We start from the raw sequence: 19,164 nt of genomic DNA on the forward strand, positions 1-19,164 counted from the left end.
AGAGCTGAGTGCAACAACGGAGGCTCTAGACCCTTCCAGAGCTGAGATATCGAAATTCAAAATTTCGACCCGAAAAAAAAACGACAGTGTTACCCCTTACGTTTTTTTTGGGCGAAAAATTAAGTATCCCCAATCTTCTCAAAACTCTGGATTCTGATAGAGGGCCATGAGACATAGACGTGAGTGCAACAATGGAGGCTCTAGACCCTTCCAATGCTGAGATATCGAAACTCAAAATTTCGACCCGAAAAAAAAACGACAGTGTTACCCCTTACGTTTTTTTTTTTGGGCGAAAAATTAAGTATCCCCAATCTTCTCAAAACTCTGGATTCTGATAGAGGGCCATGAGACATAGACCTGAGTGCAACAATGGAAGCTCTAGACCCTTCCAGAGCTGAGACATCGAAACTCAAAATTTTGACCAGAAAAAAAAAACGACAGTGTTACCCCTTACGGTTTTTTTTTTTTGGGCGAAAAATTAAGTATCCCCAATCTTCTCAAAACTCTGGATTCTGATAGAGGGCCATGAGACTTAGACCTGAGTGCAACAATGGAGGCTCTAGACCCTTCCAGAGCTGAGATATCGATATTCAAAATTTCGACCCGAAAAAAAAAAAACGACAGTGTTACCCCTTACGTTTTTTTTTGGGGGGGGGGGCGAAAAATTAAGTATCCCCAATCTTCTCAAAACTCTGGATTCTGATAGAGGGCCATGAGACATAGACCTGAGTGCAACAATGGAGGCTCTAGACCCTTCCAGTGCTGAGATATCGAAACTCAAAATTTTGACCAGAAAAAAAAACGACAGTGTTACCCCTTACGTTTTTTTTTTTTGGGGCGAAAAATTAAGTATCCCCAATCTTCTTAAAAACTATGGACTCTGATAGAGGGCCATGAGACATAGACCTGAGTGCAACAATGGAAGCTCTAGACCCTTCCAGAGCTGAGATATCGAAACTCAAAATTTTGACCAGAAAAAAAAACGAGTGTTACCCCTTACGTTTTTTTTTTTGGGCGAAAAATTAAGTATCCCCAATCTTCTCAAAACTCTGGATTCTGATAGAGGGCCATGAGACTTAGACCTGAGTGCAACAATGGAGGCTCTAGACCCTTCCAGTGCTGAGATATCGAAACTCAAAATTTCGACCCGAAAAAAAAAAAACGACAGTGTTACCCCTTACGTTTTTTTTTTTGGGGCGAAAAATTAAGTATCCCCAATCTTCTCAAAACTCTGGATTCTGATAGAGGGCCATGAGACTTAGACCTGAGTGCAACAATGGAGGCTCTAGACCCTTCCAGTGCTGAGATATCGAAACTCAAAATTTCGACCCGAAAAAAAAGGAACGACAGTGTTACCCCTTACGTTTTTTTTTTTTGGGCGAAAAATTAAGTATCCCCAATCTTCTCAAAACTCTGGATTCTGATAGAGGGCCATGAGACATAGACCTGAGTGCAACAATGGAGGCTCTAGACCCTTCCAGTGCTGAGATATTGAGATCCCACGTAGCATTTATGCCATTATATATATCTCAATTTCTCAGCTCTGGAAGGTTCTAGAGCCTCCATTGTTGCACTCAGGTCTATGTCTCATGGCCCTCTATCAGAATCCAGAGCTTCAAGAAGATTGGAGAAACTTATTTTTTCGCACCAAAAAAAAAAAACGACAGGGGTAAGTAACACTGTCGTTTTTTTTTTTGGGCTTAAATTTTGAGTTTCTCTGATCTTCTTGAAACTCTGGATTCTGATCGAGGGCCATGGGACTTAGACCTGAGTGCAAAAATGGAGGCTCTAGACCCTTCCAGAGCTGAGATATTGAGATCCCACGTAGCATTTATGCCATTATAAATATCTCAATATATCAGCTCTGGAAGGGTCTAGAGCCTCTATTTTTTCACTCAGGTCTAAGTCCCATGGCCCTCTATCAGAATCCAGAGTTTCAAGAAGATTATAGAAACTTATTTTTTCGCACCAAAAAAAAAAAAAAAACGACAGGGGTAACACTGTCGTTTTTTTTTTTTTTGGGGGGTCGAAATTTTGAGTTTCTCTGATCTTCTTGAAACTCTGGATTCTGATCGAGGGCCATGGGACTTAGACCTGAGTGAAAAAATGGAGGCTCTAGACCCTTCCAGAGCTGAGACATTGAGATCCCACTTAGCATTTATGCCATTATAGCCTAAATATCTCAATATCTCAGCTCTGGAAGGGTCTAGAGCCTCCGTTTTTGCACTCATGTCTAAGTCCCATGGCCCTCTATCAGAATCCAGAGTTTCAAGAAGATTGGAGAAACTTATTTTTTCGCACCAAAAAAAACAAAAAACGACAGGGGTAACACTGTCGTTTTTTTTAGGGGGTCGAAATTTTGAGTATTTATCTGATCTTCTTGAAACTCTGGATTCTGATCGAGGGCTCTGGGACTTAGACCTGAGTGAAAAAATGGAGGCTCTAGACCCTTTCAGAGCTGAGATATTGAGATCCCATGTAGCATTTATGCCATTATAAATATCTCAATATCTCAGCTCTGGAAGGGTCTAGAGCCTCCATTTTTGCACTCATGTCTAAGTCCCATGGCCTTCTATCAGAATCCAGCGTTTCAAGAAGATTGGAGAAACTTATTTTTTCGCACCAAAAAAAAAAGACAGGGGTACCACTGTCGTTTTTTTTTTTTTGGGTCGAAATTTTGAGTTGCTCTGATCTTCTTGAAACTCTGGATATTGATAGAGGGCTATGGGACTTAGACCTGAGTGCAAAACTGGAGGCTCTAGACCCTTCCAAAGCTGAGATATTTTTGCACTCATGTCTAAGTCCTATGGCCCTCTATCAGAATCCAGAGTTTCAAGAATCCATTAGCTATGTAAATGTTGTTTTCAAAAAAAAAAAAAGTGTTTTTTGAAGAGCTAAAATTGATGTTGTAATTTTACAACCACGGGTCTTACAGGGTTAATTAGATATGTTCAAAAGTTGTCTAAAATGCATGTTGTCCTAACTTTTCAAGTTTAGTAATCTGAAAAAGTTTACATTACACTATGTTGTACAAGTCCTCAGCAGACATTTCATCACTGTGTTTGAGATGTGTTTGTTGAGGCATATGTGCATCTCAAAGCTGTTGGATTTGATTTATAATTACTGGATAATTTGTCTGCCACCAGTATTGCTCATTTCATGTAGGCTTCGAAAATAAAATGTAAAGATGAAAGAATGAGTGTTGAATCACCTTGCGTTGCTAAATGCTAAACAATTTTTAGTTCACAACAATTTTTATATCAAAAGAATGTCTGTTAAATGGTGTCTTCAAAATATCGTCATTTGAAATTGATACAGTTTGGAACAACTTGAAGGTGAGTAAATGATGGCAGAATTTTAACCATCCCTTTAACATGCAAAAAAAAGTCATGGTCTGATGTATTGTGATCATTTTGCCACAAGAGGGGGCAGTAAATGAATGTGATAATATCTGACTGAAACTACAAGATTTATAGGTATTGTTCAGCTAAATAAAAAATTATGCCATCATTTACCTTCATGCTGTTTCAAATAAACAGTCTCAGTCATCATTCATTTTCTTTGTATGAAAAAAAAAATGCACTGCATGTTGACTCAGGTTATCGAGTCTAACATCTCTTTTTGAGTTCCACAGGAGTAAGAAAGTTGTACTGGTTTGGATATAATCCAGCAGTGGGAGAGTTAACTTCTCAAATTACATCACTGCTTTTGCACACTCTGTCCATCCACCCCTCCTCCTCTTTTTCTTCGCCCTCCCCCTTCTCATTGTCTATGAAAGGAGGGTCTTACCCTCCCCTGTCCATTCAGCCGCTGGGCACTGTGACTGTGGTCCAGACCTCACCCTCGAGCCTGTCATTAGAATCACTTAGCAGCCACAAAGACCTGCAGCCCTTCACAGCCTCTGTGCACAGTTCTAGTGTGATTTTACACTTCACCCCACTCTGAGATGGAGCTTTTGGGTGTCCGACAGCCCTTCATACAGTTTCAGGAGGAAAAGTACCAGATGCTGGAGCTGAACCAGCGTCTCGAATCGTACTTGGGCCGTGTGAAGCTTCTGGAGGAGGAGAACAAGCTACTGCGAGAGGAGATCCACACTCTCAAGAGCAGCAGGGACCCACCAGGCCAGCACAAAGCTCAAGAGGAGGCTCTCAGCCAGGCCAGGAGGATGATGGAGGAGGCCTGGAGGGAGAAAGACCACGTGGAGCTGGAAGTGGAGAACTTGATTGAGGATATGGAGATGGTGAATATCCAAAGGCAAAAGGCGAAGACCGCACAGGCTGAAGCACAGAAAAAACTCACGGAGAGCAGGAAGGAGCTGGAAGAGGAGCGTAGGGCTCAGATTTGGCTTAGAGAGAAGGTTGGACAACTTGAGAAAGACCTCTTGCTACAGATGCAAGTCCACCAGGAGAACATGGAAACCTTGCAGGCCTCTCTGAAACAGATAAAGCCAGTCCTAATGGCTCCACAGCACACTCAAACTACCAGCATCCCAGACCTGGGACAGGAGTACAGCCACAGAGTAGCTCAAGCCTGGCAGGAGGCAACCAACAACTACCAGAGACAGTTTGGACGTCTGGAGGAAAGTCTGAACCAGGCCAAAGCTAACATGGCAAAGGTTCACCAAGAGAAGAGAGAGAAACAGCATCAGGTTCAGCATCTGGCCAAGGAGCTCGATAGTATGAAGACTAAGAGACAGATGCTGGAGAAACATGCAGTGCAGCAGAGAGAAGAACAGATGCAAGAGCTTCAACATCTTCAGGTAAGAATAGAAACTTGTGGACTTGTGGACATTTCAGATTCTGTCATGTACGCACCCTCATATAGTTCGAACCTGTATGACTTTCTTACCTCTGTGGAACACAAAATAAGATATTTTGAAGAATGTTTTTTTTTTTCCACCGAAGATAGAAGGTCATACAATATAGCAGAGCCAATGGATTTCTTTAACAGCATGATATTAACGATGCCATGTTCCACAACCTCTTAACTTTAATCAAAGATTTTTTAAGAAAACATGTCTCATGATTTTGTGCAGGCTCAAGTAGATGCTTTGGAGTTGGAGAAGGACAGCCTGGGGCAGCAGATAGACAGCATGATGGTGGACAGACAAAATCTGCTGCAGGTGAAGATGTCTCTTGGACTGGAGGTGGCCACATACAGGTACATGCCAATGTCATCCAGATCATCATCAACACCAAAACACACAACCTTACCTTAATATTATCATCTTCAGAACCATATTGACAAAAAAAGTCGTCCCACTTCCTCCCTAATGGGATACCAGAGTGGAAAGCCTTTCCTATGCACTGTGGGATTTGTAGTTTATGGATGCCCAACTAATATGATCATGCATCAGTGGCTCTAAAAAGCCTTTCAAGCACCCTGAGAGGGGTAACTTTAGATCAGTCAATCCGAATAGACCCTCTCCATTTGCCACCCGGCATTGACCCTGGTCCATCTGCTTGGAGGAGGGGCAGGGAAACAGGGGGGTGGGTAATTCATTAAAATAACATCCTTCAGATCGGTCCGATTTATGTCTGTTGAGGGTGGAAAGAAATACAGCATTTTATCTGTTGCTCATTTCATGGTCCTCCATTTAATGAAGGTGTGTTGCATTACATGCAGATACTTTGGAAGGGGATGGGTTTTAAATATTAGAATTATGTACAGAGAGACTTTTATTGTATATTATTACAATATGTTGTGCATATCTCCAAAAAGACTTTTTTTTTTTTTTTTTTTACATATATTTAAGATCCACATTTGTTTGATGCTTTTGTTGCAGGATCACCTGTTACATAAGAGCTTTACATTTGTCAACTCCAAACCATGCAATTGTTTTATGCTGGGTGAATGAATTGATGCATGAGTGAATCCTGCAGATGGGCTGACAATGACAAATCTGACATAGTATTTGCATAACAACAGAACAAGGCACAGGACTGCAGCTCAAGAACATGACTCCATCTCATTTAGCCCACCCCTCACATTAAAGAAAGTGCTGTTCTGCTGCTTCTTTCCAGAGCTTTGCTGGACAGCGAGGGCCTGAGAATCGACAGACCAAAAACAAACAAGACCAATTCTGCTGTCTTTTTAGGTAACATTCTTTTTTTTAAATAAATCAATATTTTATTCTCCTTTAATTTATTAGTTGTTATTTTTTTATAATGAGGGTTATTTGAGCAATGGTCAAGTGAAAAAAGGTATAAAGAATATAGAACTTTAGCCTACATAAATTTAGGATTTTGGAACACAGATCCCCTTTTTCTAAATATTATAATTGCATATCCTGTAGAAGACTAGCACAGGAAGCTAGTTGTACAGGCTTCAGTAGATACCCCCATAGGTTGAAGCCTGTACAACTAGCTTCCTGTGCTAGTCCCATAGGTCTCTGAAACAGATGGCTCCACTTTCCAGTAATGCAGGCCTGGAAAAGCATAATGAAGATCAATACCTCTCCATTACGACTCACTCACAGTTCAGGACTAGTGTGTATTCCGATAACTCCCCCGAGAGGCAGATCAAGGGTCTATGTCTGTTTCCATCTATCTGTTCCAGTCAACCACACTTGTTCCATAGTTATCAGGGGATGGGACATAATAGGGGCATGAGCCACTCTGTTGTATTTCTGCTCATATTTGATGAATATTATGGCGCTTTTCTACTGCTGGTACGGCTCAGAATGGTTCGGCGCGGCACGGTATTCCGTGTCGATGTCTATTGGTCACAAATACAATAATGCTGGTAGTGACGATTCTGTCTGACCGATCAGTGATCTGCAGTGTTTCACATCACATTTCAGTACCGGGACGGTACACTTGGAACCTCAACAGACCAGGTACCATTTAAAGCAAGTCGAAGCAGGCCGTACCGAACCGTACCATGCAGTGGAAAAAAGCCATAAGTGAGCCGAGCCGAACCGAGCCGTACCGAACCATGCAGTGGAAAAGTGCAATTAGTGCTCAATGTGCTTAGACTACAGATTCCTGACTAAAATGATTTGACGGTGCTTCCTGTAAAAATATTATTAAATAATATTAACAGATACAGCTGTTGATAATAATTATTAAGATTTTGAAGTGTTTTAAAAGTACTTTTCATTGTTACTTCATATTAACTAAGGTTAACAAATGGAACCTTGTTGTTATTGTAAAACTTCAAATTAGGAACATTTGGGATTTAGAAAATAGATATGATGATCTGTCAAAGGTAGGCTTAATCAAATAGTCTTCTTACAGAGCTTGTCCCAGATAGCAAACTGACACTGAATCAACATGGAAACATGACATCGAAACAACGTTGATCTTGGCATTGTTTTGCTCATCGAACCAACGTCAGACGCGCCATTCTTCAAAACTAACGGAAAATCAACTTGAAACCAACATCGTTTCAACGTTAGGAAAGCAAACCAATTGCGACGATTTTCAGTTAGTTTTGAAGAATGGTACGTCTGATGTTGGTTCAACGTTAATTCGATGAGCAAAACAATGCCAGATCAATGTTGTTTCGATGTCATGAGAAACGTCGTTTCCACGTTGATTCAATGTCAGTTTGCTATCTGGGGTCCCTGTCTATTGTGCCAAAGCCTGTCTCACCATCTTCTTGTTTCTTGTTACAGATCCAATCTCAAAGCCTATTGGGACCCACCAAACCTTGCAGACCATTGCAGCTTCCTGCCATTTCAGCAATACTGTGTCTACAAGTCACAGATCAATCACCTCCTCTCGCACTCTGCTGACCAGTGCGACTCCATCATATACTCAAGGGACTCCACAGAGAACACCAACCAAAATCCCAGTGCCAGAAAAGTCAGGGGTTCATATCTCAGAGGAGTCTAAGAAAGCTGCTGAGGAGTCTGTGGATTATTTACAGCGAGAGAAAGTACATGAAGACATGGCTATCACATCAACTCTCCCCAAAACAGCTGCAGAACCAGAACCACAGCTCAAACCAGAAGATATGAAGGTGGAGGACGAACCAAAACAGTTCCAGAAAGCTCAACTGGTTGAATCTAAAACGGAGGAATCTGCATTGATAAGTGTGACAGGTGACCAACCAAGTAGCTTGTCCCAAACGCCAGAGGCAGAAAGCTGGGCCGGTCCATTCACAGATCCCGCAGAAGTTTCAGAAGAAGGGAAGGATGAGGAAGTGTCTGTCGAAATGGCCCGAATCTCACACGCACCTAAGGTTACTTGGGAAGAAAATAAAACCGTGGCAGAGGATGAAAAAGATGATGCCTCTGAGATGGATGTAAGATCAGAGAACATTAGTGAAAGCTTTACAGTTTCATATGGAGATTTAGACGATAATGATGATACATTAACATCCAGCCATATCGGTACAAACTCCAATATACTGGTTTCATCCTTCCTCAAGCAAGGAGCTTTGAGTGATTTTAGCTGTCAGGAAGAAGCAAATGAAGATCTGATGAGGGTAGATGAACAGGACGTTGTGAGCAATATTAGCGAGGAAGTGACAGAGCAAATGAACAGTGAAACTGAGGCAGAGATTGATTCAATCAATGAGTGGGATAGACAGGAAGAAATTGAACCAGAGAATGAGATGAAAGTGACAAGCCCTAAGTGTGAGGTAGAGGAAGAGGGTGAAATGAGCATTGAAACTGAACTGAAGAATAAAACAGATGAAAATGTGACTGAAAGAGAAGAAGGAGAAGAGATAGAAGTGATTGAGAGAGACAGTTCTGTACAGGATGGAGGTGTAGATTCTCCCAAGAACACTGATCATCAGGAGAGTATAGAGAAGACTGTACCGCCAGCTGAAGCCCATTCAGTTCAGAGAGTAAATGAAGGCTGTCCATTACCTGAGGAATCTGAGTTACCTGAGAACCAAGGTGATGACGACGACGACGACTCCCAAAACATATCAGCCTCATGGAGAACTGATCCTGGTGAGTGTAACAGCTATAGTCAGGAGAACACGCTAGCAGACCCTCGGCCCTTGATCCAATATAAAAGTGACGAGGAAACAGATGGGAATGCGCAAGTCTCACACCTCATTGGAGAGACCAGCGACAGCGAGGACGAGAAGGAAAGAGCGGACAGAGGCCATTTGAATGAAAGCGCCTCAAAACGCTTCAACACTATGGAGGATCTCACAGAAGAACCAGACATGGACGTCATTGGAGAGATGATGACAGGAGACATTGTTTCTAAAGATGCACTAGATGATGATAGAGCATGCATAATGCTACAGAGTGGCTCGGGAGTCTATGAAAGTTCGGATTTAGAGAAAGAAGGGCCAAGAATTGAGCCCAGGGGAATCCCGAAAGAAGATACTGATGATGATATGAGGAGAGATGAAAATCATGATGTCGAGGTTTATGAGCAAAATGAGAATCCACAACTGACTGAAAACCAGCATATACACACTGAACAGCTTGAGTATGAAACAGTCCATTCATATGAAAGTCAAGAACATGTCCACACAGACCATCCACCCTCATTTTCCGAAACATCTCAGGTCGAACAGCTTGAAAGCTCATTTGAAACTTCACCTACTCTGACCATGTTCCAAGATGCAGCTACAACCAAAGAACCAGACAATCTTCTGGATGTTACCATGCACACCGACATAGATCTGATGGACAGTCATTCTTTGCAAAGTGAGATAAACAGTCAGCCAAGTATCATGACATCAGACATGCCCAACTCTGACCAGGAAGAGTGCAATAGCTCAGAAGATGAATCACCAAATGCCAGTCAGTGCTTTCAGAATACAAGCCTTTTAGCAGCTGCTACTCTCACTGAGCAGCCATTAACCTTTACTAATGGAGGATTCAAGGCCGATTCTGTCTCTGCCAACAACGAAGAAGTGCCCAGTGAGGAGAAGAGCACGGAAGAAACTAAAGCCTCTCAGATTTATGACTGGGATAATTCTAACATCTGGGGCAAAAGCATGAGCATTACAGAAGAAGCAAGTGCGAATGAGAATTCAGGCGTTTTCCCGGTGAGTGAGATTGAGAATTTGGGAAGTCCGAACAAAATGCCAAGTGTAGCGGAAAATATCTTTGGAAAATTTGAAGAACATCTTGAAAAGAGCTTTTCTGAAAAAGTGATGACTGTGATGGACTTTGAGAGCGACAATTTAGAAGAGGAGGAGGAATTTCAGTCAAAGGAAAAGAAAAGTGAGTTTCATTGTCTTTTCAGCACTAATTTGAAGGAGGATTTCTGGAGCAAAGGGAAAGTTGAGATGGCAGCTACCTACGACCCTTCCAAGACTGTAGACTTAAACCAGGCCATGGTCTTAGGAGAGGAGTGGAAAGATATGGAGGGAATGCCAGCAGCAAATGGAAATCCTACTGAAGAGATGGACATCCTCAAAGGCCGGGGTGATAAACGAAAAGATGAACAGCCAAAGCGAGGCGAGATGGTCCTATCTGATGACTCTGTTGATGAAGGGGATTCCTGGTCCTCTGGGGATGAGTAACAGCTTTGTCCAAAGATGTTTTAGACCATGTATATGACTAAACCAAAAACATAAAAAGTAGTGATGCCATATATAAATAGTTGAACAGCAACATTAAACACGAAGTGCACAAAAAACACCTTCATATACATTCACAGAAAATAAACTGGACAAGATTGCAGAGCGTAGTGTGTGTATACTACAATGTGATTTCTGTAATGCGAGTCAACAGCCTGGCATAATGTACCAGCTGTCTTCTTAGGATAAGAAAGTGTTGTACTCCATGACAGCCGCGGGGAGAGAGAATTCCTCGAGAGGACTTCATCTTTGTTGTTTCTGCACTAATCAGACCAGCATGTCAGTGTTAACAAATTTTGTGAATTTGCACTATTACAATGGAAAAACAATATGGGTTAAAGCGTGTTCAAAATTCTGAAAAAACAATAAAGACTAATAAAAGTACAACAGCAAATACATTGAGTTGGTGTTTTCTTTTATCATTATTTTTAACTGTAAAATTTTGATCAATCATTTCATGAATATTATTTTCCCTCATCAACATTGCATACATTTCAGTTTGCAATGAATCAGAACTCTTAGTTGTACAGGCTAAATTCACTCAGTGTGGCAGCGAATCACACTCTGATTTGGAGCCCGGCTCTGGTCAGCACACAATACTGATCTGAGAGAAGGAGGCCACACTAGAAGAAAAGAAGAATAAGGAACAATGAATAATAGATGACATCACCGCCTCATTTCCCTCTGTATGCATGCTGGCTCTCTGGTGCCACTGATGGGGGTTTTGGGGGACAATGACTGGATAAACATGTCTGCTCTTCAGCCAACACCCTTGTACCAGAAGACAAAATCACAGATAAAAACATGTGGATAAATATCCTGTAGAAAAAAAATGAAATTAATAAATTATATATATATATATATATATAAGAATAAAAAGTTAAATTATTAAAAAACAAAAAAACCTTTCATTCTCCAAAAGGTTCAAACTTCTATTTTTGGTCCAAATCAAACAGCTAGTCTGATGACCCACACATACAAATACTCAAAGCAGGATTTACAGGGTCTTTTAAGCACTTAAACAAAAGTAAGGCAGGGCAACAGCTGGGTGGTCAGATGCTTCAACACCTGCTTCCTGTGTAAGAGGATGCCACGCAATCATGCCTGATGCAACAGCAAGCAACTCTATTAGCAACCCATTGCACTGAAGATCTTATCCTGTTGAAATGACAGAGGTTATTTATTTCAATCTGATCTCGACCTCATTCATAAGTGTCATAGTGAGAGCTATTTGAGTGAATGACCACAGAATCCCGAGACCAGTGCTCCAAATAAATCTCGATAAACCCCAAATGTGTTCAGGGGTCGAGTGACATTCAGCTATCTCTGCTCCCTTCACCATCTGCCGCTGTTATTGATTGTTATTGATTGTTATCAATGCCAGAAACTGAGTGACTGATTATTTTTTAAATTACACAGGACCCACCATTCATCACCTTTCTAATGCAAATGTGTAACATACCTAATGACACCCAACCATGGCTATTATGTAATGTTCATGCTGTTGCTTTCTCAAAAATTTTCTTTTCCTAGAGAATGATGCCATTAAAGAAGTTTTGTTAGGTCAATGGATAGTACAAACCGGATGTTAAGTGATATTGACGACACAGGAAATTACACCATACAGCTAAAAACATTTTAAAACATTTTTAAGGAAAGGAAAATCATTTAAAAAACTGGAAATGCTCTAAATAAAATAAAATAAAATTGTAATAAAATTTAATCTAATAAAATTATGTTAAATTTACCCATGTTCATGTTCTTTATTGTGATATGATAAAATGGTAATACTTCACAATAAGGTTTCATTAAACTACCTTAGCAAACACAAACTAACAATGAACAACTTTTCAACAGCATTATTAATCAGTTTATGTTAATCTAAACATTTACTGATACATTTTTAAGCTCATCTGTTAACATTGGTCAATGCAATGTCAACTAACATAAACATTTTTAGCAATCAACATTAACAAAGGTTAATAAAGGCTGTAAAAATGTATTGCTTAATTTTAGGTAATGTTAGTTAATGCATTAATAATGTTAACAAATGAGACCTTATTGTAAAGTGTTACCGATAAAAACAAATCTGAATAATATCACTGATTACCAATAGCGAGATTAATATTTATCTGTTCATTTAGTTTAAGACATGTAAATGCAAATTAATTGTAGGCCGAATGACCCGTATACAATTATGAAGAAGAAAAACTATTTAAAACTGAAACCTCAATTTTTATATAAATAAATAAATAACAAAAAAATATTCAATTTATTCCACTGCCTGAAGGAAGAGAATACCAGCTGATTCAAAAGACAAATATATTGACTGAACATCTGTGGAATATTTCCCTTTGGAGTGGACTTTGTACTTTGTAACCTTGCAGATCTTGTGCTCAAACAGCAACATTACAGACTAACTAAAGTTGAAAAAGCATAATCAAAACCCTTTAAGGATGGCAGGGGTGTTTGCAGGATGAAATGATCCACGTGTCTCAGTGCATTAGGAAAAATAGATCAACTCTGTCATCCAGACAAACAGTAAGTGGGGACCACTTACAAACAGAAGCTCAATGGTTGCACCAGAAGTGCAAACTGACAAACTCAGCTGACACAGTGCTCAGATGAACAGAATGTCATTGAGGAATGGTCTGCATTCAATGTGGGGCCACCAAAAGACACATGCACAAGACACTCACACTCAAAGTCATGTGGCTGAGTCACCACGACGATCTGTTGCTAAACAACAACAAACACAATGTCTCTGAGGAAAAAACATTCTTAGCTAACGTTACATATTTCTTCCTCAATTGGGTTAACTGGGTTAAAATAAATACTTGGACTTCCTCTGAACAAGCAACGTTGGTAAATTATAAAACTTATTAGAGTAACAAACAAACATAACAAACGGATGTTTCAAATTTACAATTTTAGTAGCTGGAAGCAGATTCGCTAATATCAGATAAGTGAAAGGCTGACATCTAGTGGCCAGATATGGAAATGACTTGAAAGTTAATGCTGCAACACTTCAACACATTAAAAAAGATCATATGATAAAAAAGCCTTCCTATCCTCTAGAGTTTCAAACAAAGTAGGATATATAGATATTGTATATAGTGTGTATATATTTGGGGTCAGTAAGATGTATTCATATTTATTTTCAGCAAGGATACAAGACCTATGTGACTATTTCAAATAAATGCTATTTGTTTGAACTTCCTATTGATCAAGGAATCTAAAGATTTACATAAACATTTTAAGCAGCACAACTGTTAAACTGACAAGAAATGTTTCTTGAGCACCAAATCAACTTCTTAGAATGATTTGTGAAGGATCATGTGTTATTTAAATTAGCAATATTACTGTTGTTACTGTATTTCTGATCAAATAAATACAGCCATGGTGGGAATATAAGTATATTTGCAAATATTGCTGGTTACTTTATCATTACAAATCACTGTCCACATTTGAAAGTTATTAGATAATAGCATCTGCAAAATGAACTGAGTGCACTGACAACAGAACAAACCAACCCACACAACAAACTTGTAATACAGACAGACTCATACTTGTGTGTAGGTCAACTTGTCTATTTAATATATAAAATACAATAAAACATACGCAAAAGGGGAGGGTCATAAAGGACAATGGATACTTTGGTACAATAACAAACACTCTTTTGTAAAAGCAGTATAGAATTTGTAATAACATATCAGTGCATACTTTGTTTATGAAAATATACACAAACTGTATATCATTCTCCGAAAACAACAATTTTTTTTCTCGTTTTTTCTTTTTTTTTTACAACAAAACTCAAAGCAGACTAGCCGAACACAATATATTAGCTATAATTCTTCTTTTTTAAACTTTTTTTCTTCAATTTCTATTCTAGTTTTATGTGTTGTATATTCTTATTGAAATTACATTTCAGTTTATTTATAATATGACTCATTCTTTGCTTGTCTGACGCCCATGCATTGTGTCTGATCAGAATAAATTAAATGTGTGGATGTCCCACCTTAACTATGTGTAGATACTATTGTACAATTGACTAAAAATTGCAGCATTGAACTGGTCATTCTATCGAACCTGTTTTATCGCTTCCCTCAATTAGCAATAAGTACTAATATTACTACAACGGTTTTGTTTTACTTAATAAATCGTGCAATATTAGTAACACCCCTTTGAAGAACAAAAAAGAAAAAGAAATTGAAACGAAAATAGATTCATAAAATATTCATATATAATAAAATAAAATCAAATAAAAATAAAACAGGATGTCTAACCTACACATAAAAAAACAAACAAACAAAAAATAAAATAAAAACCGTCTTTCTAAATGTATCATTATTATTACCATCTGTGACGATAATCATAATGGTAATGATAATCATCGTAACAATTATATTAAAAACAGACAATAAAACTGTCACCAGCACAAATTAACACGAGAAAAAGTATGTGAGAATCTCTAGACATCATACAAAGGGAATACGGGGACCAAAGTGAAGTATTCACCGGACGATTGTCTTTTCTTTGATTACTCAGATTCCTAATTTTATCACGAGGTCTTCAAGAGAGCTTTTTGAACGTCGTCTTAGCCTGGAAATCAACACAGTCCCGGCTGTCACCTTATAAACGTACGTAGAAATCACTGCATTTGTTCAAAGCTCAGGACACAACAGTCTTTAAGTCAACGGGTGCACTGCAGAAGCCTCGCTCTGCTATGATGCAGTTCTAGAAAACATCCGCCCAGTAGCTCTAGAACCTCAGTCGAAGGGATACCAACGCACGTCTGTGATGAGTCCGAACGAACGCTTACTCTCATCGCCTCCCAGCACTGCATCCATCATGTGTGTGAGTGTGTGTAATCTGGTTTAACAAAAGGTGGGCCACCTGTTGAGGTGAAATGAAATGGCTTCTGTCTTCCTCTGTGAGTGAAGGAGCGGAGGAAAGGAGAGAAAGAGAAGATACGATAGGATGGAGGGAGAGGTAGAGAAGCCGATGACGGACAGGTGAGTCTCACCTTAACCTTACTAACACTTTAAGTCATAGTTTTAGAGGGAAATACAACATATTTGAAATCATTTTGAACCCCATTTCCCTTCGCGTCATTTTTCAAAACATCCTTCATATTCGTCACTTGGAGAATACACTAATGCACAGAAAACGATTTGTGTACATAATTGTCACATCTGCAACACGTGTAAAGCCTAATCTAGATCTCAGTACAACAATCTTTTTTATTTGTCGTCTTTTTTCTTCATTTCTTTTTTTTTTTTTAACCAAACGTGACATTTTTTTCTTCTATAATTGTTCACGGTTAAACATGTGAAGTGCAATATAATCCAAAAAAAAAAAAAAAAAAAACGAAACGTCCTTCCCTGAATGCTTTTAAACGTCTTATAGGTGAAATGAGACTGTATTCCCTTCCAAGCCGCCAGGGAATCGTTTTGTTGGGAGATAGATGTGTAAAAAGTGGACTGATCGTGTAAATGATAATGCGAGGAAATTCCTCACGTGTGTATCTGAGGGTGTGCGAGCGGATAAGAGGGAAAGATTTTAAAGTGCACGCCATCAGGATAAAAACGACGGGAAAGTGTCACGCATAAAAACAGTCAAATCCTCCTTCATCTGCCTCTCCACCTTGATAACTTATAACACGGTACAGTTTATTTACAGGTAGAGGCCGACAGAGACGGTTCCACTGAGATTACAGCGCTATTTCAGAAAGACCCAGCAGAATATATGTGAACATACATCGCTATGTACAATCTCAACGCTTCTCACACACACGGCGCTACACAACCTCCATCTCTTTCTTTGCTAAAATGACCTAGCTGAGATGCGTGTTTACCACCAACTCCTTTTGCTATACATAAACCTGTACTGAAACACTGAGAAATTTTGTATATACATGATCTCAAACATCTAAAATCCCCACTTTTTATTTTTCATGGAATCTTACAAACAATAATAAAGCATACCCGTCCCATAAAGTTAACTAATTAATCTCTGAATTACACAGCCAGACAAAACAATAAATATAGCATAATGTGGCAGACCGCTGCTCTCGTAAATGCAGCCACACACTGCACGTCCGTTTCCTGCACGCCTGAATCTCATTAGTACAGATAGATCTACACTTCCATCAACGACACTACGTTTACGGTCCACGCGTAAGCAGAAAACCGAGGATGCGGAGCGGCGTTCGCGCTTCGAGCTCCGCCGATAGACACGCTTCTAGTGCGCAAGCGAGGGGACTGGTGTGAGGTTATGATACAACGAAAGATGGATGTTTTTTTGGCTGAATCGTGTTTAGCAATTGAATGAATGAGCACCTCCGTCTCACAGCTGACACACACACACACACACACACACCACACCAAGCACACTATGCTAGTTTTTACGCAGTTAGAAAAACAAATATAAAGATTTTATGCTAAAGTTGTTACAACAATAACGGGGCCGATTCTAAAGGCAGCTGCTCAAGCAGATAGTAAAAAAAAAAACATGAAAAGAAACAGGAAAAGCAAGAGAGAAAGAGTCAGTCGAGAAGATAAATGGCAAATACAACCGTTCATACAAAACAAAACAAAAGAGAAATAGATACAAAAAAAAAAAATAGAGATCGACAGGCTTGTCTATGCAACTTAAGCAGTTGTTATGGCGTTTTGACAGAGCAGTGCCGCTGAACTGGTCGACGGTAAGGCCTGTAAAAAGTTGAGCTGAGATCCGGACGGCCTCTCTTAGCAGGGGCGAGGGATAGCAGAGACGCGACCAAAAGTACATCTCTTCAGTCTCGTATACGTGGACACGTTTACACCTGGATTGGCAACTGTGTGTGTGTGTGAAGATCTAGTGCGTGTGTGATCATATATGCATATTTTATATAAATATATACACACACACCAGTAAATATGAGTGTGTCTGAGAGTGAGACAAGAGTGAGAGAGACAGGAAGAGAGAGAGAGAGACAGAGAGACAGGCGCATGCATGTGTCTAAGTGCGGACTGAGATTGGCTGCTGAAAGCAGGTGCCACTAGGGGTGTGTTTATGTCGGTGTGTGTGTGTGTATGTGCGGGTAAGAGAGCAGATCTCTCGCTCTCTCCTACAGCGTTTATGTGACCCAGGTGTCCAGTCTCATGCGTTTCACATTGGCTGACTCCTGCTGCTCCGCTTGGGACGATTGCTCTCCGGAAGCTCGGAGGAGACCCAGGCCGGACGAGTTGAAATCGGGAGGGCGCGGCTGCCCACCGTCGTCTCGGTCGCTTCCCTCGTAAGAGCTGCCGTTGCTGCTGATGCTGTCGACCGGAGAGCGGCCGGTGGGCTCCAAACGCTGCGTCCCACTGTGATACTGGGTCACAGTTAGGCCCGTTGCCCCGCCGGTGGAATTAGGGGTGCTGCGATCCCGGTTGGGAGACACCGGCTCAGATTTGATGCTGACGTGGGGGTTAGTGTTAACCGTCAGAGTAGCTCCATGAGGGATCGTTCCCACAGGCCTGTGGTAAAACGAGAAAGAGAAGAAGAATCAACATCACTAATAAAGAGGGGACACCTGATGTCTAACAAAACATACATTTTAAATACGACAAACATACGTGTGGACAAACAGCAACGTTACCCACAACTTTATCATGTTTTGCACTACCTTTGTACAGCCACATTTTAGTATAGAAAAAAAATAATAATAGTACAATAAATCAGCTATAAAATGCACCAAGCCAGACAAGTTATCTCTGTCACTTAACTCCTGCTAGCCATGCAGTCACAACTTGATCAGCATCCTTTCACACATCACAACATGCCACATACCCTAAACTGCAGTGAGTGTGTTTGTTTATGTGCGTGTAAATTAGGCTGCAGCCAAACGTATGTATTTACTGTAGTGTATTATTTATGTTGGGATTACTCAAAGCTATTTTAGCTAGTTTTCCAGAAGAGAAGAGAAGAGGAGGAAAGGAATTGGAAATGGAAGGAAAAAGGAAACAGGAGAAGAAAATTAAAAGAAAAGTGGAAAAGAAAAGTCAAAAGGAAAGGAAACAAAAGGACAAAGAAAGGAAAAAGGAAATGGAAACTAAAAGGAAAAAGAAACAGAAGAGAAAAGGAAGAGGAAATGTAAATATGAAAAAGGACAGGATATAGTGGAACAGGAAAGGAAACGGCATGGAAGAGGAAATTACATGAAAAAGAAAATAAGAAGAGTAATTGAAATAGTAAACAAAATGGAAAAGGAGGGAAGCGATGGCATGGGAATGGAGGGGAAATTGAAGAAAATAAGCAATCGAAAAAGGAAAGAGAATGGAAATGGAAGAAGATGAGGAGAGGAAATGAGGGAAAGGAAACTAAAAGGGAAAATAAAGAAAAGTAAAAAAAAAAAAAAGAGGAAAGTAAATGGGAATGGAAAGAGAGGAGAGGAGGTAAGGTAAGGTAACGCAAGGTAAGAAAGGAAAGAATTTGTAAAGGAATGGAAAAAAAAGTGGAAATGAAAGAAATGAATATGGAAGAGAAAAGAAATTGGAAAAGTAGCAGAGATCAAAAAGGAATAAACAGGATGACAAAAAAGCAAAACATTTTCATTTAAAGAAAACAAATGTAAGTTAACAAATGTAAAAAGAGATAAAGAGAGAGGGCGAGAGGGTTGTGAAACACACAGAGTTT

General features: G+C 39.8%; 2 protein-coding genes across 12 annotated transcripts in view; one reads left to right on the forward strand and one right to left on the reverse strand.

Annotated features, from left to right (window-relative positions):
• Positions 1-3,767: 3,767 nt before the first annotated feature.
• nes (nestin) lies at positions 3,768-10,897 on the forward strand. The gene is made up of 4 exons (XM_039679929.2): positions 3,768-4,759; positions 5,036-5,160; positions 6,024-6,097; positions 7,619-10,897. Exons 1-4 carry the CDS (start codon positions 3,947-3,949, stop codon positions 10,444-10,446), a joined length of 3,840 nt encoding a protein of 1,279 aa, XP_039535863.2. The 5' UTR covers positions 3,768-3,946; the 3' UTR covers positions 10,447-10,897.
• Positions 10,898-14,072: 3,175 nt separating this feature from the next.
• mef2d (myocyte enhancer factor 2d) overlaps positions 14,073-19,164 on the reverse strand; it is a 57,219-nt gene continuing 52,127 nt past the window's right edge. For all 11 annotated transcript variants that reach the window (XM_089117728.1, XM_039679492.2, XM_089117731.1 and 8 more), the window contains one exon: positions 14,073-18,005. In XM_089117728.1, coding sequence (XP_088973854.1) covers positions 17,624-18,005 — 382 coding nt within the window. In that variant the 3' untranslated portion in view covers positions 14,073-17,623. The remainder of the gene's footprint in view (positions 18,006-19,164) is intronic.

This window comes from Pimephales promelas, chromosome 12, assembly GCF_988280905.1.
Source record: "Pimephales promelas chromosome 12, fPimPro1.hap1.1, whole genome shotgun sequence".
In the NCBI taxonomy this organism is placed as follows: domain Eukaryota; kingdom Metazoa; phylum Chordata; class Actinopteri; order Cypriniformes; family Leuciscidae; genus Pimephales; species Pimephales promelas.